This window comes from Telopea speciosissima, chromosome 4 (genome assembly GCF_018873765.1).
Source record: "Telopea speciosissima isolate NSW1024214 ecotype Mountain lineage chromosome 4, Tspe_v1, whole genome shotgun sequence".
Taxonomy (NCBI): Eukaryota; Viridiplantae; Streptophyta; class Magnoliopsida; order Proteales; family Proteaceae; genus Telopea; species Telopea speciosissima.
In genome coordinates, this window is record NC_057919.1 from 37,285,178 (window position 1) to 37,302,649 (window position 17,472).

General features: G+C 41.4%; 1 protein-coding gene across 2 annotated transcripts in view; it reads right to left on the reverse strand.

Moving 5' to 3' along the window:
• Positions 1 to 944: 944 nt before the first annotated feature.
• Positions 945 to 17,472, reverse strand: part of LOC122658917 (tetratricopeptide repeat domain-containing protein PYG7, chloroplastic) — a 41,355-nt gene continuing 24,827 nt past the window's right edge. Inside the window, exons 3-4 of one of the 2 annotated variants that reach the window (XM_043854073.1) lie at positions 12,717 to 12,863; positions 945 to 1,317 (exon numbers count right to left, since the gene is read on the reverse strand). In XM_043854073.1, the coding sequence (XP_043710008.1) occupies positions 1,033 to 1,317; positions 12,717 to 12,863 (432 nt within the window). In that variant the 3' untranslated portion in view covers positions 945 to 1,032. The remainder of the gene's footprint in view (positions 1,318 to 12,716; positions 12,864 to 17,472) is intronic. The other variant, XM_043854074.1, reaches the window with a different exon arrangement.

The window sequence follows — 17,472 nt, forward strand, 5'->3', positions numbered from 1 at the left end:
TGGTGAAGCCTTCAAGAGGCTGTAACCCTGGGTATAATACCGAGTTTATCCACTGGTTTTGCTAATAAGAATTTTATAAGGCATGTTCGGGATCATCGAACGCTCTGGTTTTAACATATTTTAAATTCTCACTCTGAATAAATAATAAGCTTCTCTTTACACCCTCAAGAATCTGAACAGCTGTGAGATACCTGATTCACATTGGATGATGAAGACAGTCCAACATTACTATAGGAGTTGGATATGTTATTTACATAATTTGATTCTCATGACTAATTGCAATTCAGATCTCCAACTAAACTTGTGTGGATTCTGATTAATCATGGGAGGTTAGTATGTTATTTGGAATCTAATCTAACAATTATGTTAAGCATTATCTTAAATCGTCAAGAAATAAACCTGAGTAAAAGGGAGTTTTTAACTCTCACAATCCAAACGTAACACAAGAAATTGCCCTTCACTCCATCCTGCCTTCACAGTCCACATGCAAAGCTGATCTTTCCAATCCTTCGATAATTAGGTTAGGCACAAGTACCTCACCAACCCCAGCCCTCCCCCTCAAACAAACAAAAAAGGGTTATTAGCCTATAGATTGGCCTTGTGACAAGTCTACACTCCATCTCAACCATAAGAGGCCCATCTGCCCAAAGGTGACTTTTAAACCATTTCTCAAAGATTTACATAGCCATGTAGCAAAAAAATGTTCGCACTGAAACTAAACAAGTTAGATGGTGACATAGCATAGCCATATAGGTATAAAGGAAAACTCACCCCTAACTCAGCTGACGGGTATTTGGTCATCAGACTCCAGTAAGCTGACCTGACTGAATTCTGAGCAGGTTACATTGTCTCTGTCATTGGTATGGGAAATCTTACTTCTCAAAGCTCCAGGAAAATAAAGTAACCATAATGAGTTGTCCTCAGTTTATTTAGATTCATAACAATAAATTAACATGCTCAATGGGACTAAAATGATTACAAAGTCAAAAAAAAAAAATCACAGAATATAAATTTACATAGAGCCACAGAAAATTACCTCTCTTTCTTTGATTTCACAGGAATTCCCTTGTACATGTTTACCCGTTCCTTTAATGCATCTCGACGGGGACGTGCTATCTTATTGTTAGGATCAAAAAGGAGCACTTCTTCAAATGCCTTCAGGGCAGATTTTAAATCTTTCTTTGTTTCATAGGCATCACCAAGGTTATTCCAAGCTATTACATACCCTGGTTGGAGGTTCACAGCATTCTCAAACTGAGTTATACCCTTTTCAAGCTTTCCATCGCGAACATAGCTGACACCGAGGGCATTGTAAACCTAATCAAATGGTAAAGAGACAGAAATTCGTTAGCATGGCACAAAGACACAGTCCAACCAAGGAGTAAAACAACGAACCATGCCAATGAAACGAGCAGGCAATTAAAACGTAGATGGCATAAGCTACTACAGATTTTCTCGTATGTTGTGTCTTGTTTAACAACGAAAAATACTGGAAACAGAACTAAAGCATGACCTAGAGAACCAAAAATGAGAATTTGTGCCTGTTGTCAGAGATATGAGGCATCATAAATGCCATAACTTAAAGATCCTGGATACAAAACCCATTTTATATATTCTCAATTACAGAAAATAAATAAGATATTAATAAATACCTAAGAAAAGGTCCATTCCATCCAGATTTGTAGAATGGCTCCTGTTGGAAATGCATTCGTGTTTGCTAAATAAAAAAATAGGGAAAATTACATGATTATCTACATTTGAGTTTCTCCTTACTAAACTAGCCTATCATTGTTTGGGTTTACAAAATTAGCCAAAATAGTAACCTTCACTCCATCAAAATATATTTAACCATTTTTAACCCCAAACTACCCTCCACCTCCTCCTTCTCCGATCACTCTTTCCTGAAATCACCTCGCCCAACTCTGCAATGCCCCACCCCTACCCGGCCCTCACCCCCTGTTATTCACTCCTACCGCCGTTCTGCAATCCCGCCCCACCTCCTGCAATTTCCGTCCCAATTCCCGCCCACACCACGACCCTGCCCCTGCTTCCTCACATCGCCCCCACCCGGTGCTTCTTTAAATAATTGTGGGGCTCTTATTGCTCCTACATTCCTCACCGAAACGACCAAAGTAGAGCCCCAAAACCATTAAAACCATCTATTATGGTCATCACAGGGGCGGATTTCAGAACCTACAAATCAGTTTTCATGGAGGTGCTTCTGCAGCACTCTTATTTTCCTTCATCCCCTAATTGATTCGTGATGGTATTTTTCATCCTCCCTGTTTTGGTTTTTATTTGTTTGTTTGTTTTTCACCTCCTCTAACTAGCTTGTGAATTTGCAAGCCATGTTGTAGATTCTGGAAGGTCGCAGACGTATCAGGCCCAGTTCTGTATACTTCACTCTCTGTTCGGTATACTTGGTCCCCTGCTCTGCAAACTTGCTCAATCGATCAGTAAAGAAGCTCCTGAGCATTCTGGGACCGCTCATTCCCATGATTTCAATGTTAGGTTTCAAGCAGTTGGGAAAGGCATCCAATTCAACATAAATAATCCAGATGTGAGATTCATGGTTGAAAGTGGAAGTTCGTCTACCTGCAAACCTCATATTCATACGGTAGATATGGGTGTCCAGTTGAATGAAAACAGGGGATTATCCACCGGTCGGTGGCCTCAGGTTCCCACCCCATCATTTGGGATTCCAACCCCCCCTTCTCCATGTCTCTCATCCACCACACCTTTCAGCAGCAAACAACGGAGCAGCGGTGAAGGTCCGATTTGGACAAATTAGGGGTAGATTCTGGTATGCTTCTAATTGTATGGAGGATGGGAGGGAATCAGGGAAGAGAGTGGTGAGAAGGAAATGGGGTTTGAAGAGAGTGGGTTACGAGCTCACAGCGAAGGGAAGGGCTGAGGTCGGCGGTCATGGTATGATCGAGAGGAGGAAAAGGCAAGGGATAAAATGTCAAATAAATATATGCCGGTGAGGGTGGGCTACTGTTTTGATTATTTTTGTAATACTTAAACTCGATCTGTCTAGTTCCATTAAGCTAAACATTGAGTCGTTAAATCATCTGTAAACCAAAACCCAATGTTGCCTAATCCTGTAATTTTCCCTAAAAAATAATCCTCAAGCCGTCATGAATACTAACGATTTATGAATTTATGTAGTACCTGCTCTCCATTGTGTTCTCACGTCAGGTGGGTTGTCAACAAGCTTACCAGATCATCTTCGCATGGCTGGCCATGAGTCAAGCCTCACCTCATTCCTGTTCCAAAACTGAACCTTATGCTGGGATAGTGATGCAGATCAAAGGTACTCAAAAAAGGACCAAGGAGGAACAGAGCTCGAGTCAATTCAAAGGATCCACTCAGTGGGCTAACCCAGTAACTTAGCTGAGTTGACTCAGTCCTAATTTGTTACATGGTATCAGAGCTGTAACCAGTATCTGTTTTAAGAATCGTTCATGGGTCTGGTTTGTGATGTACAGACACTTGTGCTGCCAAATCCTATTTCTGAAACCCTAGTTGATAGAAAAAGATCTAGGGTTTCGATGAAGTTTACACTTGTATGAAAATCCTACCAGCGCATGAAGATGTTCTGCCATTTTGATGGTGTGCATCCTCTACTGCTGCTGCTCCAATTATAACAGACAGATTTTCCCGACTTGCAATAGTTGGTTCTACTGGAATACCTGACGAAGTCGGAGTCCTGCTGCTATTGTTAGTTTGCTGAAGTTGCTGGAGTCCGTTGATTGTTGGTGCTATATGTTGCTGCTGCTTTAATGTTTCAGAAGATCTGTTCTGCCCACAGCATAGTTGTCACGGCATCTACGCGACCCAAGGTGTTGGAGAGGATCCAAAATCAAGGCGACACCAACTATGCGACCAAGGCGCCTGGACGCCTAGGCGACGGCTTGACAACTATGGCCCACGGTTGCTTCTGGTTGATATTTTCTGGTTCTTTCACTATCGGAGGATATTGAACTAGGGTTTCAATTTGTTTGACTTGATTCCCCTACTGTTGCTGATACCCCTCCAATCTGCTGTGCTGAAGATTTATTTTCTGGTTGATTTATTTTATCAAGGGTTCCCAGTATCTGCATGATCCCATTAAAACCTGAACAGTCGAACATGAGTTGGCTATAGAGTGGAACTCTTTGCTCATTTAGCTCTGCTTCTGATCTTAGGGATTGGATCAGCGATGTTCTTCAAGGCATTGAGGAAAAGATGCAACCATGACCAAGAAATCACAAGCGAAATCTGTTGAGGGTTTTTGTTTCCCGCTGATAGCATGACTGTCAAGAGGTAGAATATAGTCACGACTCTGAACTTGGGGGATCGATTCCTTTCCCTTTTACGAGATTGGTTTTATCGCTTTTGGTTATCTTTATTTTTTGTTTCTCAATAAAACCCCTGCCTTTTATTTTAATTCAGCCAATATCCATATTGAGTGTTATTGCCAAGACTGTTACCAGACAATAATGTCTAATTTCCTTCATATCCCTTATGTTTATTTGCTTCCAAGTGTACCTCTGGTGAATAATTACAAAACCCCTTTGTGTCCCCTCTTCTTTACATACCAAGTAATTACAATTATCCCACCAGACCCTTTACTCAACCTTTGATATACTTTTTGCCACTATCTCTTGTTAGTGACATATTTTGAGTATTCTCTTGCTTGAGTGGGCCCATAAGCGTGGCCAGAATTTACAGCATTGCCATTGGGTCGTAAATTTGCAATTTAATTGCTCAGGTGGGGCCCTATATCACAGTTTAGGGTTGCAATTTTTTGAAGATCAGTACTTGCGTGGAGGGATGGTTTTTATTGTTATTATTGAGATTATTTTATCAAATTTGTTTAAATCTGGCCAATCTAGGATATCTTTAGTGGCTGCTCTTGATTATGGGATTTATGTGATGCTCATCGTTCATGATGCTGGTTATTGCTGCTATACGATGGTGGATTATGTTAAGGATACAGGTCAATTGTCTAGGTTCAATGTATGTAGAGGCTAAGGGATGTTGACAGTATTGTGACTCAGCCCTAGGTAAGCAAACCATATTTGTAATCCATATCCCATCTATAAATAATAAAGGGACTCTGTCTCTTCTGACAAGCCAAATCATTCTCCAGTATTTCTCTTCTCAACTTGGTATCAGAGCCCAAGCCACTTTTGGGTTCAAAAATTTTTTTCCACCTAGGGTTTTCTTTTAATCACCACCGCCAAGGCTTCAGCCTCTCCTCTATGCTTAGCATGGATGACTGAACATGTGCTACTACATGTCACCCCACGCTAAACACCACTGACCTCTAACAATGGATGCCACTGCCGCTCGTCGCCACCAACTCAGGCCCATGCCTGCTTCCTCCTGGGGCTCCAGGCCCTCCGCAAGCTCTGCCGCCCTCACCTAGGTCCCCTGCTTCCCTACACAGCCCCGCTAGCCCTCTACCGACCTACCTAGGCCCCATCAGCCTTCTGCTGCCCTGCCCAGGCCTGCCAAACCCTCCACCAGCTTTGCATGGCCCTTCTACTACCTTGTACTAACATCCCTGACCCTTCTCTTGGCACCTTATGCTTGCCTCCATTGCACTGTAGAAGTCTACCTTACACTGTCTCCAGGCAAATATGGATCAGCTTGGGGGTAGGCCCGACCCCACCATTACGTCCGCAGCCGGTACAGATGTTGAGGAATATATGTCGGAAGAGGGGCGTGTGCATTCAGAGTCACCGAGACCTTTGAGGCTGCATCAGGAAGTGTTGTTGTTGATGATGATGATGATGATGATGATGATGGTGGTGGTGGTAGTGGTGGTGATGACCCTGCTGGTGCTGGTGGTGGCATGTGGAGTGGTGGTTATTATGATGATCGTCATGAGCATAAGGTGGGGACGCAGGCGGACCCTATGCGTTACACAAGTGAGTCTCAGTTTACGCATGCCACACAAGATCGAGGCCATGGTGCCCCCGCTACGTACAAGAGAAAGAAGGGTCGCAAACACTCACAGGCTCAGGATGATGACATGAGTATGCAGACCATGCTTGCAAGGTTCGGAAGCATGAGTATAGATACTACTAGTGAGCGTCAGTCGTGGCATTCATCTCAGCCTCATCATGACTATGATTATGGCCAGGAGAGCACCGGTTCGGATATGGTGCTATGGTCAGTTTGGGCAGCCAACACTTGAGTTCGACAATCAAAGCATTGGGTCAGATTTTATGGACATATTCCCAATCCCAAACCAGCCACACCCATACATGCCTCAGTATGCTAGTAGCAGTGGATCTCACGCCTCATGGCAACCAGCTGGTCCGGCTCTTCTATACCCTAAGATAGGAGACTTGGCATATGTTGATGACAACACATATATGAGTACTGTGGCAAACTATGTACAATACTACAACAACATGATGACATGGGAAGAATATGTGGACTGACTCGTTCTGAACGAGTTTGAATGCATTGCATTTTATGGGATGATAGAATGTAATATGTGAAACAGATTGATGTATTGTACACTTTAACATTTTTTATGCTTACTTAAGTTGTTTTACATTAATTGAATGCTTTAATTGCTTTCTATGACTAAATTATGTGTAAAGTAGGGTATTTTAGTACGTCATCGCCTACCAACCTAGGGTCCGAAGTGAAACTCTTATTTGGACTTTGTTTTTGCAAAATATGATAGTGTCATTGTGTTTAAATGGCCTAAAATAGGCTGAGTACCAAGTTTCAGACCCGAACTAGGTCTAAAACCCACTGAAACCAGGTTTCGAGTTGAAAAAAAAAACAAAGTGCACCAACTCGACCAAGATCTCGAGTCAACTTGGTTTTTCCCAAGGTCGAGTTCCGAGTTTTAGTTCCTTGCTCCTTGTGAGGTACTTCTCCTACAACTTTTTCCTGGGATCTATGAGAAGATTCTATTACTTCCCTTGGTATTGGGAGTGGGCCCTTAAGCCACCTTAGCACTCCTCATCACCATTCTCTTCAGTCAGGACCCACCAAGTTGAATGGACTTAATTATCTAGCATGGTCACGTGCTTGTCTCCTTCCATACGTGGTAACTATTTTTCGGGGTACCTCACTAGTGACACCTGTATACCTACTAAGACTTCTGCCAAAGAAAACTGGTTGGCTAATGATGCGTTGATTATGTCCTTATTAAATTCTATGGAACCGGCTATATTTGTCTGAGATTTGTTCTATTGAATTCCGCAAAGGAATTATGGGATTTTGTTAAGCACACATGGGCAGATTAGCATTATACCCAGATTTATGAGCTTCGCCATCATGTTCGCGAAACTACTCAGAAAGAGCCGTCTCTCTCTCTCTCTCTCTCTCTCTGCATATTACGCTACCCTTAATACTTTATGGAAGCAGCTGGACTTTTACCATCCTGTTCCCATGGTCTACACCTCTGATGCTGAAACATTCAAGAAGGAACATGAAATGGAATGTGTTTACGACTTCCTCGCTGTCTCAACCCTAAGTATGATCAAATCCGTGTCTAGGTGCTTAGCAGAGATACTTTCCCCACGCTACTCCATGCTTATAATATTGTTCAGCGTGAGGATCACTGCTATTCTGTCATGATGCCGCCTGCTACCCCTCCTCGTTTTGCCCTAGTGACCACTCCTTAGGCTTCCATTGCTTCAAATTCTACTGGTTCCACTAAACCCAGTTCATCTACAAAGTGTGACTATTGTGGGTGTCCTTGCCACACCAAAGGAACATGCTGGAAGCTTCATGGTCGCCCCAAAGGAGGTGGGCATGGTGGGAAACTGAACTCTAGTTGGACCCAGGCTCATCTGTCTGAGACCACAGATGGCACCGCTCCTACTCCTTTTTCCTCTGAACAATTGGTTGATCTCCAGCGTATGATAACACAGCTTAGTACTAAAACTCCTACCATGGCATCTTCAACTTCACCTGCCTCCCATCTTGCCCAGTCAGGTATATTCCTTACTTCCTCTCATTCTGGCTCTTCGTGGCTTCTTGATTCTGGAGCCTCGGATCATATGACTAGATCCTCAGATTTGTTTCACTCTTATAACCCCTATTTGGGTAAGGACAAGGTCCGAGTAGCCGACGGTTCTCTCTCTGCCATTTCTGATAAATGCTCTTTCTCTTGCACTCTGACTATTTCATTGTCCTTCGTTCTGCATGTTCCTAACCTCTGTGCAAACTTGCTTTCTATTTACCATCTTACCTCTAATCCTAATTATTTTGTTTACTTTTTTTCTACTTCTTGTTTTTTCAGGACCCAGTGATGAGGGCAACAATTGGACATGCTAGAGTGTGGGATTGCCTTTACTACTTGGATCCAGGTCTCGCTATTGCTCCTTCTCCAGTTTCTACCATGGAAGAAGAACTCAACCGAAACCTGTCGAAACCACCGAGTTAACTAGGTTTCACAGGTTTCCGAGACGAATTGAAGGGTGATTTTAAAAATTCAGGGTTTCGACCGGGATGTTGGTAATTTCGCAAGTTTCGTCACTTATGCCCATCGAAACTTGGGAAAATCTGGGCCGAAACCAGTTTAGATACTTAAGTATGCTAGTAACCAGGCCCGAAACCACGACAGACACTTATTTATGCCTAATATCCCCTATTTGAATCCAATTAAAATAGCTAAAAAATAAAATTCTAAAAGGAAAAAAAGTCAACCCCCCAGTTCAAAAACAAAAATTGAATTTTCAAAAGTGCGTGCAATTTTCAACTTTCTAATGCTGGGGTTTTTCTCAAATCTAAAAATTCCATAAATCTTAATATGGTAAAACATTGCTAAAACCCATTACCGCGAAAAAATATTCATTTGTTTTGATGTCAAAAAAAAATATTTTCATTCAGAGCAATTTTGACAGCATTTGTGCACACCAAATTAAGTTTGACCGGTACATAACTCCTTCAATATAAACCAGATTTAAGCAATCTTGGACTTGTTGGAAAGCTGAAACTTGGATCAAAACCACAAGTATTATTTTTAGCGTTCTTTATGTGAAACTAGAGCATGGATTGGATTTAAAATGTCAAAAATAGGCAGCACAACAAGAATCAGGGCAACAAAACAACTTCTGGGCCTCGAAACCAAGGTTCGAGTTAGTCTGGAGAAAGTTGTAGGTTTCGACTGAGATACGGTCGAAACCGAGACGAACTCGGTTTTTGGCTGGTTGAAACCTAATCGAAACCCAAGTTTTAGAACCTTGGTTTCTACTCATATTACTCAGGAAGATAGTGCTCTCCATCAGCTCCGTCATTGGTACTGTCATCTCTGTCACCCATCCTTTTATATTTTGCTTCGTTTTATTTCCTTCTTTGGTTAAACATTGTATCTTGGACCATTTTGATTGTGATATTTATGAACTTGCAAGGCACACACGATCCTCCTATTGTCCCAGTCTTATTCCTTTTTCTGTTATTCACTCTGACTTATGGGGTCCTTCCAGGACTGTTGCTCAAGGTGGGTTTAAATGGTTTATCACTTTTATTGATAATTATACTAGATTAACCCGGGTCTATCTTCTTTGGATCAAGTCCGAAGCTTTCTTTTGTTTCCACTCATTCCACTAAATGATTCAAACCCAGTTCAATGCACAGGTTAAGATACTCTGAAGCGACAATGGGACTGGGTACCTTAATGGTCATTTCTTCCAATATCTTGATGCCCATGACATCGCCTCTCAGACCTCCTATCTTCGTACACCAGAGCAAAATGGTATTCCGGAGCGCAAAAACCGCCATCTCCTGGAGGTCACTCGGTCTCTGATGTTTACCATGCATGTCCCGAAGTTTTATTGGGGCGATGCAATTCTTACTACTACCTTTCTTATCAATTGAGTTATTTCCAGTATTTTGGACTTCCAAACACCAATAAGTCAGCTTCCTAATCCCACTATTGCCTTTCATCTTCCTCCTCATGTGATTGGATGGTGTTTGCTTCGCTCACAACTCATCCCCCTCTCGATCGAAACTTGACTCACGAGCCTTCAAATGTATCTTCTTTGGGTATTCTACTTCCCAGAAGGGTTATAAGTGTTATCATCCTCCCTCTCGGAAGCTTTTTATCACCATGGATGTGACGGTTAATGAAGATGAACCTTATTATCAGTCTTCTCTTTAGGGAGAATCCTCAATCCCCTTTCATCATAGATAAAGTTCCTTTTCAAAGGGAGCAAACAGATGAGATCGACTCTGCCATACAACAAAAGGATCTCATCACCTATTCTCGGAGAAAGGAAAACATATCATAGAAATCCGATTCCTGCCACAAACTATGCAACTCAGAATAATATGGGACAGATTGAGTTCCTTCTGCTTAGTCTCGTGAAGTTTCTTGCGCAATTCATAGAACTAGACATCATTCCCAACCTACGAATAGGTTTCGAGCAGCTTTCCAAATTTTGGCAGTAGTATCCAACAACAGATAGCCCCTACGAAGTTGCAACACTGAGAAGATAAGACATTTCCAGGGAGTTAATTGAACTCCACCTCTCTTGTTCAATAACTTCAGTGGTATTATGTGCCAGTAAGACAACCCAAATACCCGTGAAAATCAATAGCGAAATAACAGGATCGAGACCACATCAAATAATTGCTCCCATCTAGACGCACGGAGCATACAGGGAATGTAGGGAAGCCATCATGGGAACCATAAACTTACCCTTTAGTTCTAGATGCTGCAATAGAAAGATCCGACGTCATCATTGCTACCAAAACAAAATCCCCCGGGATGATGTAGGAGAAACACACAAAGTCACAAAGTTGAAGAAGAGATGCTAGAACATCAAACGATAACCAAAAAAATCCACAAAAGGTGGAAACAGCCTTTTAAACCAAGAAAGAAGGCTGGAAGAACAAGCCCTCAGTGGTGGAGAAAAGCACCACTGAGGATGGCAGAGGTGTGGGAGGCAGTAACCCTACCTCTCGGTGGCGCTAGAAGAGAGAGAGAGAGAGGCGGTAGGTGGCGGTGGTGGTAGAGGCAGCACTGAGGAGAAAGGGTGGGGCCCGCCTTCTTTTGGCAGGTTTCCTTGTTGCGGCATGGCACTCTCGCTTCCTTGTAGCATGTCTCGTTGCTTTTGTGGGTGTGCCTCTTTCTTTGTTTATTTAGAGGTATGATTGCGAATCGATGTTTGAGAAGCATTTTTTTTTAGTCGAATTCTTTAATCCAATCATAGTACTAAATCTCGCGAAATCTCAGTCGAGATTTCGAATATTTTGAAAATCTCAACCAAGGCAAAACAAAATGGTACCTCGAATCAAAAAAATACCAAATCTCGGTCGAGATTTTGATTATCTCGTGATATCTTGAGATATTGAGATTCTCTTTTCAAAACACCTAGTACAAAAGGCAGAAACTCGTTAGTCTCGGTCGAAATTTCGACCAAGACTAACAAGGCTGCTCTTTTGTGGTTTGTTTCTTCTGTTTTCTTCATTCTTCAAACTCTCTTTGCTGATTTGTGTACCGACCTTCGAATCTATGCCGGAACCACTTGGAGAACACAAGATTCAAACTTTTTAAGCTGTTTACTTGTTATTGACTTAATGTACTTAATATTATGAGTTAAGTTATGACTTATGAGTCATTCACTTTATGTTTCCAACTTCCAAGTCAATTTCCTTGTTTAAATTGCTTATTAATCATTAATTTATTATGTCCTCTAGAACTTAAAGTCTTAAACAATGTGTATATGTAATTAACTAAGTTATATATTAGGGTTCGACCGTACATTGCCAATTAATGGTCCAAAACACCACTTTGGGTGACTATTTTTGCAATTTGAACATTTAAATATATTTATATAGCCTCAAATAAGGTTTCCATGAAGTTTATGGCCTTAACTTGGCCTAAAACCCACCGAAATGACCTACCGAAACATACCAGGAAAAATGCAAAATTTCGGATATTTCGGTCAACCCGAAACACTGAAACGAAACGAGTTTTCGAACTATGAATCCAATAGCTGCCCGGGTTGAATATCATCCAATACCAAAAAAAGCCTTTTCTCTCATTACATTACTACTATCGGTCTGTTAGGTTCCTTATTGTATGATTGTTCCATTATCGTTTTGCCGTGATTCACACAGCTGACAAGTACCTATCAACTTCCTTATTGGATGTCTTTTCTTGTATCTTGGACCTAGTGCTTTTACAATTGAAGGGATTTGGAAAGAAAGGTTCGACTCCTTTCCGGTCGATAGTGTTTGCCATGAAGAGTACCAGAGAAATTGACCCTGCATCGAGAAAGAGAAAGAACAGAGGAGAGGAGAGATTCGATTAGGGTTTGGAATCCCTAGGTTGATTCTGCTCTGAATCCTCTGATACCATAATGGTTTTGGAAATTATGACTTGTCATTAATGACAGAGGTCCTCTTTATTTATAATGAGATTACAACCCTAAAAGGGTAAAAAGGAAAAATAATAAAACCATAAAAGTAAGGTGTTAATGACCCATCCATCAAGAATCACAACAGTTTCTTTTTGTACAATGATATTGGAAATACTATTAAAAAAATAGGCAACTGGATAAGATGATTCAGATTGTAGTTGGGGTGATTCCATAGGTCATGCCAAGTTGCCAACTCCAATGCATCCATTATATAGTCTGTATCAATAAGCATTTGTGCCATGCATACGGACTTATTTACTTGACATCATTAGGGACAACAGATATTTCCATTCAATAAACTTTCAAGGGCACAAGTTAATACTATACCTGGGCAAGATCTTGATCATCTCCGTCCCATCTCTCAATAGCCTGCAGCAAGTATTTTGTCGCTGCAGGATAGAATTTCCTTCTAAGCATTACAGCACCAAGTTCAAAGAACTCGGTAGCACTAGCGTCACCACTTCGAACCTGCTCCTGGAAACCAGGAAAATAGAACATGAGAAAGAGAGAGGGACATTCTGCAAATATAGAAATTTCCCTAGATAGAACATTCCTTGTTACAGCCCCCAAAAGATCAGCAATGAATTAAATAAACTCTAGTAACATAAAAAATAAAATAACAAAAAACGAAGACTCTGTTCTTTTGCATTCTATGTCAGTTCAAGATAAAATGAGTAATGCATGTACAAACATTAGCAGAAAAGAAAAATAAATGAGAACATATCTCTTTCCTCTTCCCCCAAAAAAAAAAAAAAAAAAGCATGGAAGCAGAACGGAATGCATGAGTAAAAAAACAACTATATTGCTAATTTAGTTATGAAAGTTCCATAGACCTTGAAAGATTTGTATAGAAGTTGCATCAAATATATCCATCGAAAGCGCACATACACATTCAAATCATCTCTCTCTCTCTCTCTCTGAAGTTGCATCACATATATCCATCAAGAAAGTGCACATATATCCATCGAAAGGACACATACATATTCAAATCATCTCTCTCTCTCTCCCTCCCTCCTAAGTGAGTTTCTGTCTTAGTTCTACTCCTTCCTGTGCTCTCCTTGTTTCATCATTTCTTCTCTGTTTTACTGCTACTCGCTTCTTCAAGCTACTAATGGTACTCTCTTCTAGCAGTACCAACAGTCCTCCCTCACCCCTCCTTTCTTCCTCGTAGGTTGGGTGTGAACTTTCCTACCTTAGGCAACTTTAATCCTAGGATTTCACCTTCTACAAACCCTTCAGCTGAGAGAACCAAGTCTGGAATCTCATCTGGTCATACTATTCCCGCCAGGTCTTGTTTCAAAATATTCTTACCAATTTTTCGGCTTTAGATTTGATTGTTTGTTGAGTTGATTTAATAGTCCAGTGGATGAGGGATCCTCCAATCTTCATTGAAATTTCAGATTGAACTGAGCTTTTTTGGGGGAGATTTTTCAACCAAAATCAGAAATGTTTCATCGCCCTCGCTATTCTATCGAGAGGTTGAAGAAGCCTAATTCTGTTATTTACAACTAAGGCCTTCTTCCTGATTTTACCAAACAGCCCCTTAACTTCTAACATTGATTCTGTTTTATTGTCATTCTTGTTTTATTGTCCAGAAACACCCTCCACTTCAGTATTTATTCTCAGATGAGTCCCTGACTCTGTTTGTTCCTTCCTTAAGGATTCTGACTTTCAACAAAAATTACAGAATTGCCACTACTTATTTGTAATTGGAATTTTATCGCTTTGGTGGGTCCATAGAAACCTAGAAATAAGGTTTTGGAACCCAGGGTTGAATTAGTTACTATTAGATATTATCGTTGTAAGGGGGAGGGAAATCGTGGATTAGCGCTATTACTAGTCCACGATTTCCCTCTTGGGGGTATTCTGGTCTTTTGGCCTTTACCCTATTGATTTCATATATAGTGATTGTTTGGGGGGCAGCTTCTCTTACGGCTGTGACTCCCAATCTGTTGCAGCAGTTCTCCACTCTTCCTCCCCTCTTCTCCTTTCTCTCTTCTTCTTTCTTCTTATTTTATTACATGGTATCAGAGCTGGATCGATAGGGGCTGTTTCACGCTTCAAAGGATCAGTCGTTCTCTTTTGATCAAGGTGTTACAGTGGCTAAAATCTTCTTCTACAACTTGATTGGTTTGTAGATTTTTCAGGCTTTCGGTTGAAGGGGTGCAGCACCCTATGCTGTTTTTTATGTTTTTCTAAGGACTAGTTCATGATTATATGAAGAACTAGGTCTGATTTTTTGGAAATTTAGATGAAGTGTTGAGCATTGAAGTTGATGGAAGTCAGCGATATTTGAAGTATCCAATCATGGATTTTCTGTGGTGAGTTGGTTTATGCTTTGGAGGAGATTCACGATTTTTATTATTAATCGTGTCTATTTGTTGGCCTATTTGTTGGCTGTCTCTGTGGTTTGACGGTTACTTTGATTTGTGAGAATGGTTGAGACCAAGACTACCGTAACTGAACTTTCATCTTCTCATCGTATTACTGATTGAAAGTTAGAGGGAATATCGAATTTTCAGCAATGGAAGAAGGTGGTCAGATTGACTTTGACTAGCCGTGATCAGGATATTGAGCCAAATGCTGAATTCAATGGAAAATCAGATTGCAGACTTGGTGACTCATATTGATACAGTTAAGGAACTACGGGACTATTTGAATGTCCTGTACTCTGGACAGGACAACTTGTCACGTATTTATGATCTATCTCAGGCTTTCTATAAAGTGGATCAAAAGAATCTTAATGTTACCCAATACTTTGCTGACTTCAAACGGTTGTATGAGGAGCTGAATTCTGTCCTCCCAATTACCTCGGATGTACAAGCAATGCAAAATCAGCAAGAGCAGCTTGCGGTTATGGTGTTTTTGGGTGGACTTCGTAAGGAATTTGAGTTGGTGAGATCTCAAATTCTTGGTGGGGATAAGGTTACCATTGTTTCAGAGACCATTTCTAGGGTTTTACGTGCTTCCCGGGAGAGCAATCAAGATTCCACCAATGCTGAAAATTCTGCACTTGCTTCATTTCCATCAAACCGTGGTCGTAAGGGTGGAATAGGTACCAATGGTGCTGGTCGTGGTCGTTGGACTGTTACTGGTAAAGCTCCCACTTCTGACGCTTCTGAGAATTCAGGTCCGGTACGGACTTGTCATCATTGTGGTAAGCCTGGCCACATACAACGCTTTTGCTGGAAACTGCATGGTAAACCACAGCAATTTTCCAACTATGTTAGTAGTGATCCGGTGGTCCCTCCTCCCAAGTCTGAGGGTAAACTGTGACAATGTCTGATGAAGATTATGAACGCTTTACTCAGTTTCAAAATTCCCAGTCATCTCAGTTCTCTGCTGCTACTCTGGTTCAGACAGGTAATGCTTTGTTAGGAACTTGGGTCTCATCCTCAAAAGCTACCCATTAAGGAGAGGGTGCCCAAGTTCTTATTAATCCACCCACATCCCCTTTCATATCTGATGTGGGACTATTCTTTTTGCCTTATGTGTGGATATCCCATCAAAGGAAAGGGTGCCCAAGTTCTTATTAATCCACCCACATCCCCTTTCATATCTGATGTGGGACTATTCTTTTTGCCTTATGTGTGGATATCCCAACAATCTCCCCCCTGCATTCGAATGGCAAACACGTGGAGCCTGAGATCCCGATCTCCCCCTCCACGTGGGAGCTGACATGGAACCTGAGATCAAACCTCGAGAACCCTCGGCCAAACGGGAATTTCCACGCCCCGGCTCTGATACCACTTGTTAGGAACTTGGGTCTCATCCTCAAAAGCTAGTCGTTAAGGAGAGGGTACCCAAGTACCTATTAACCCACCCACATCCCCTTTCATATCCGATGTAGGACTCTGGGGTTTCAGATATTTTTTCTTCATTTCGTGAGTCCTCTTCGAGTGTTGTATTAGCTGATGGATCTTTAGCTCAGGTTCGGGGGACAGGCACTGTGCATGCTACCTCATCCTTGTCCTTATCTTCTGTTTCTTATTTGCCTAATTTTCCGTTTAATTTATTGTCTATTCACAAGTTCACCAAAGCTCATAATTGTTCTGTTACCTTTTTTCCTGGCTATTGTGTGTTTCAGGATCTCACGGCGAAGAAGACGATTGGTAGAGGCCGTGAGTCTGGGGGGCTATATCTACTTGAAGACAGATCAGCTGTGGCATGTTCGAGTGTGGCGCTTCCTCATCAGATTCATTGTCGTTTGGGTCATCCTTCATTGGAGAGTCGTTTTAAGTCTGTTTCTAGTCTTAATTGTGAGTCCTGTCAGTTTGGGAAACTTCACCGTGTAAGTTATCCCCCTAGAGTCGATAAACGGGCTGCCCACCCTTTTTCTTTAGTTCATTCTGATGTATGGGGCCCTTGTCCGATTGTTTCTCAGTTGGATTTTCGTTACTTTGTTACTTTTGTTGATGTTATTCCAGGGTTACCTAGATTTATTTAATAAAGAATCGTTCTAAGTTATTCTCCATTTTTTGTGCCTTTGTTCTTGAAATTCAAAATCAGTTAATACTTCATTAAAAGGGTTATCGTTGTTACTCTTTTGATTTAAAGAAATACTTTGTTACAGCTGATGTCTCCTTTGAATCTACTCTGTTTGTTGAATCTTCACTGTCTTGTTTCGATTTTGACGATGATCTGCCCGTCTATGTCATCGAAAATTCGTCTCCATTGCAGGGTCTATGGTGTTGACTACCTGGATACCTTTTCTCCTGTTGCGAAACTTACTTCTGTTCGCATTTTAATTTCTTTGGCTGCTACACACCATTGGCCTTTGTTTCAGTTAGACGTGAAGAATGCATTCTTGCATTGTGCTCTCCATGAGGAAGTGTATATGGAGCAACCTCCTAGTTTTGTTGCTCAGGGGGAGTCTGGTAAGGTGTGTAGGCTGAAGAAATCATTGTATGGGCTGAAACAATCGCCACAAGCATGGTTTCGCCGGTTTACAGATGTTGTGTTAGATTTTGGACTAACTCGGTCTGAGAGTGATCATTCGGTGTTTTTCTGGCACTCTGATGCGGTGAGGATGTTTTTGGTAGTTTATGTTGATGACATTGTCATCACAGGAGATGATTCTTCA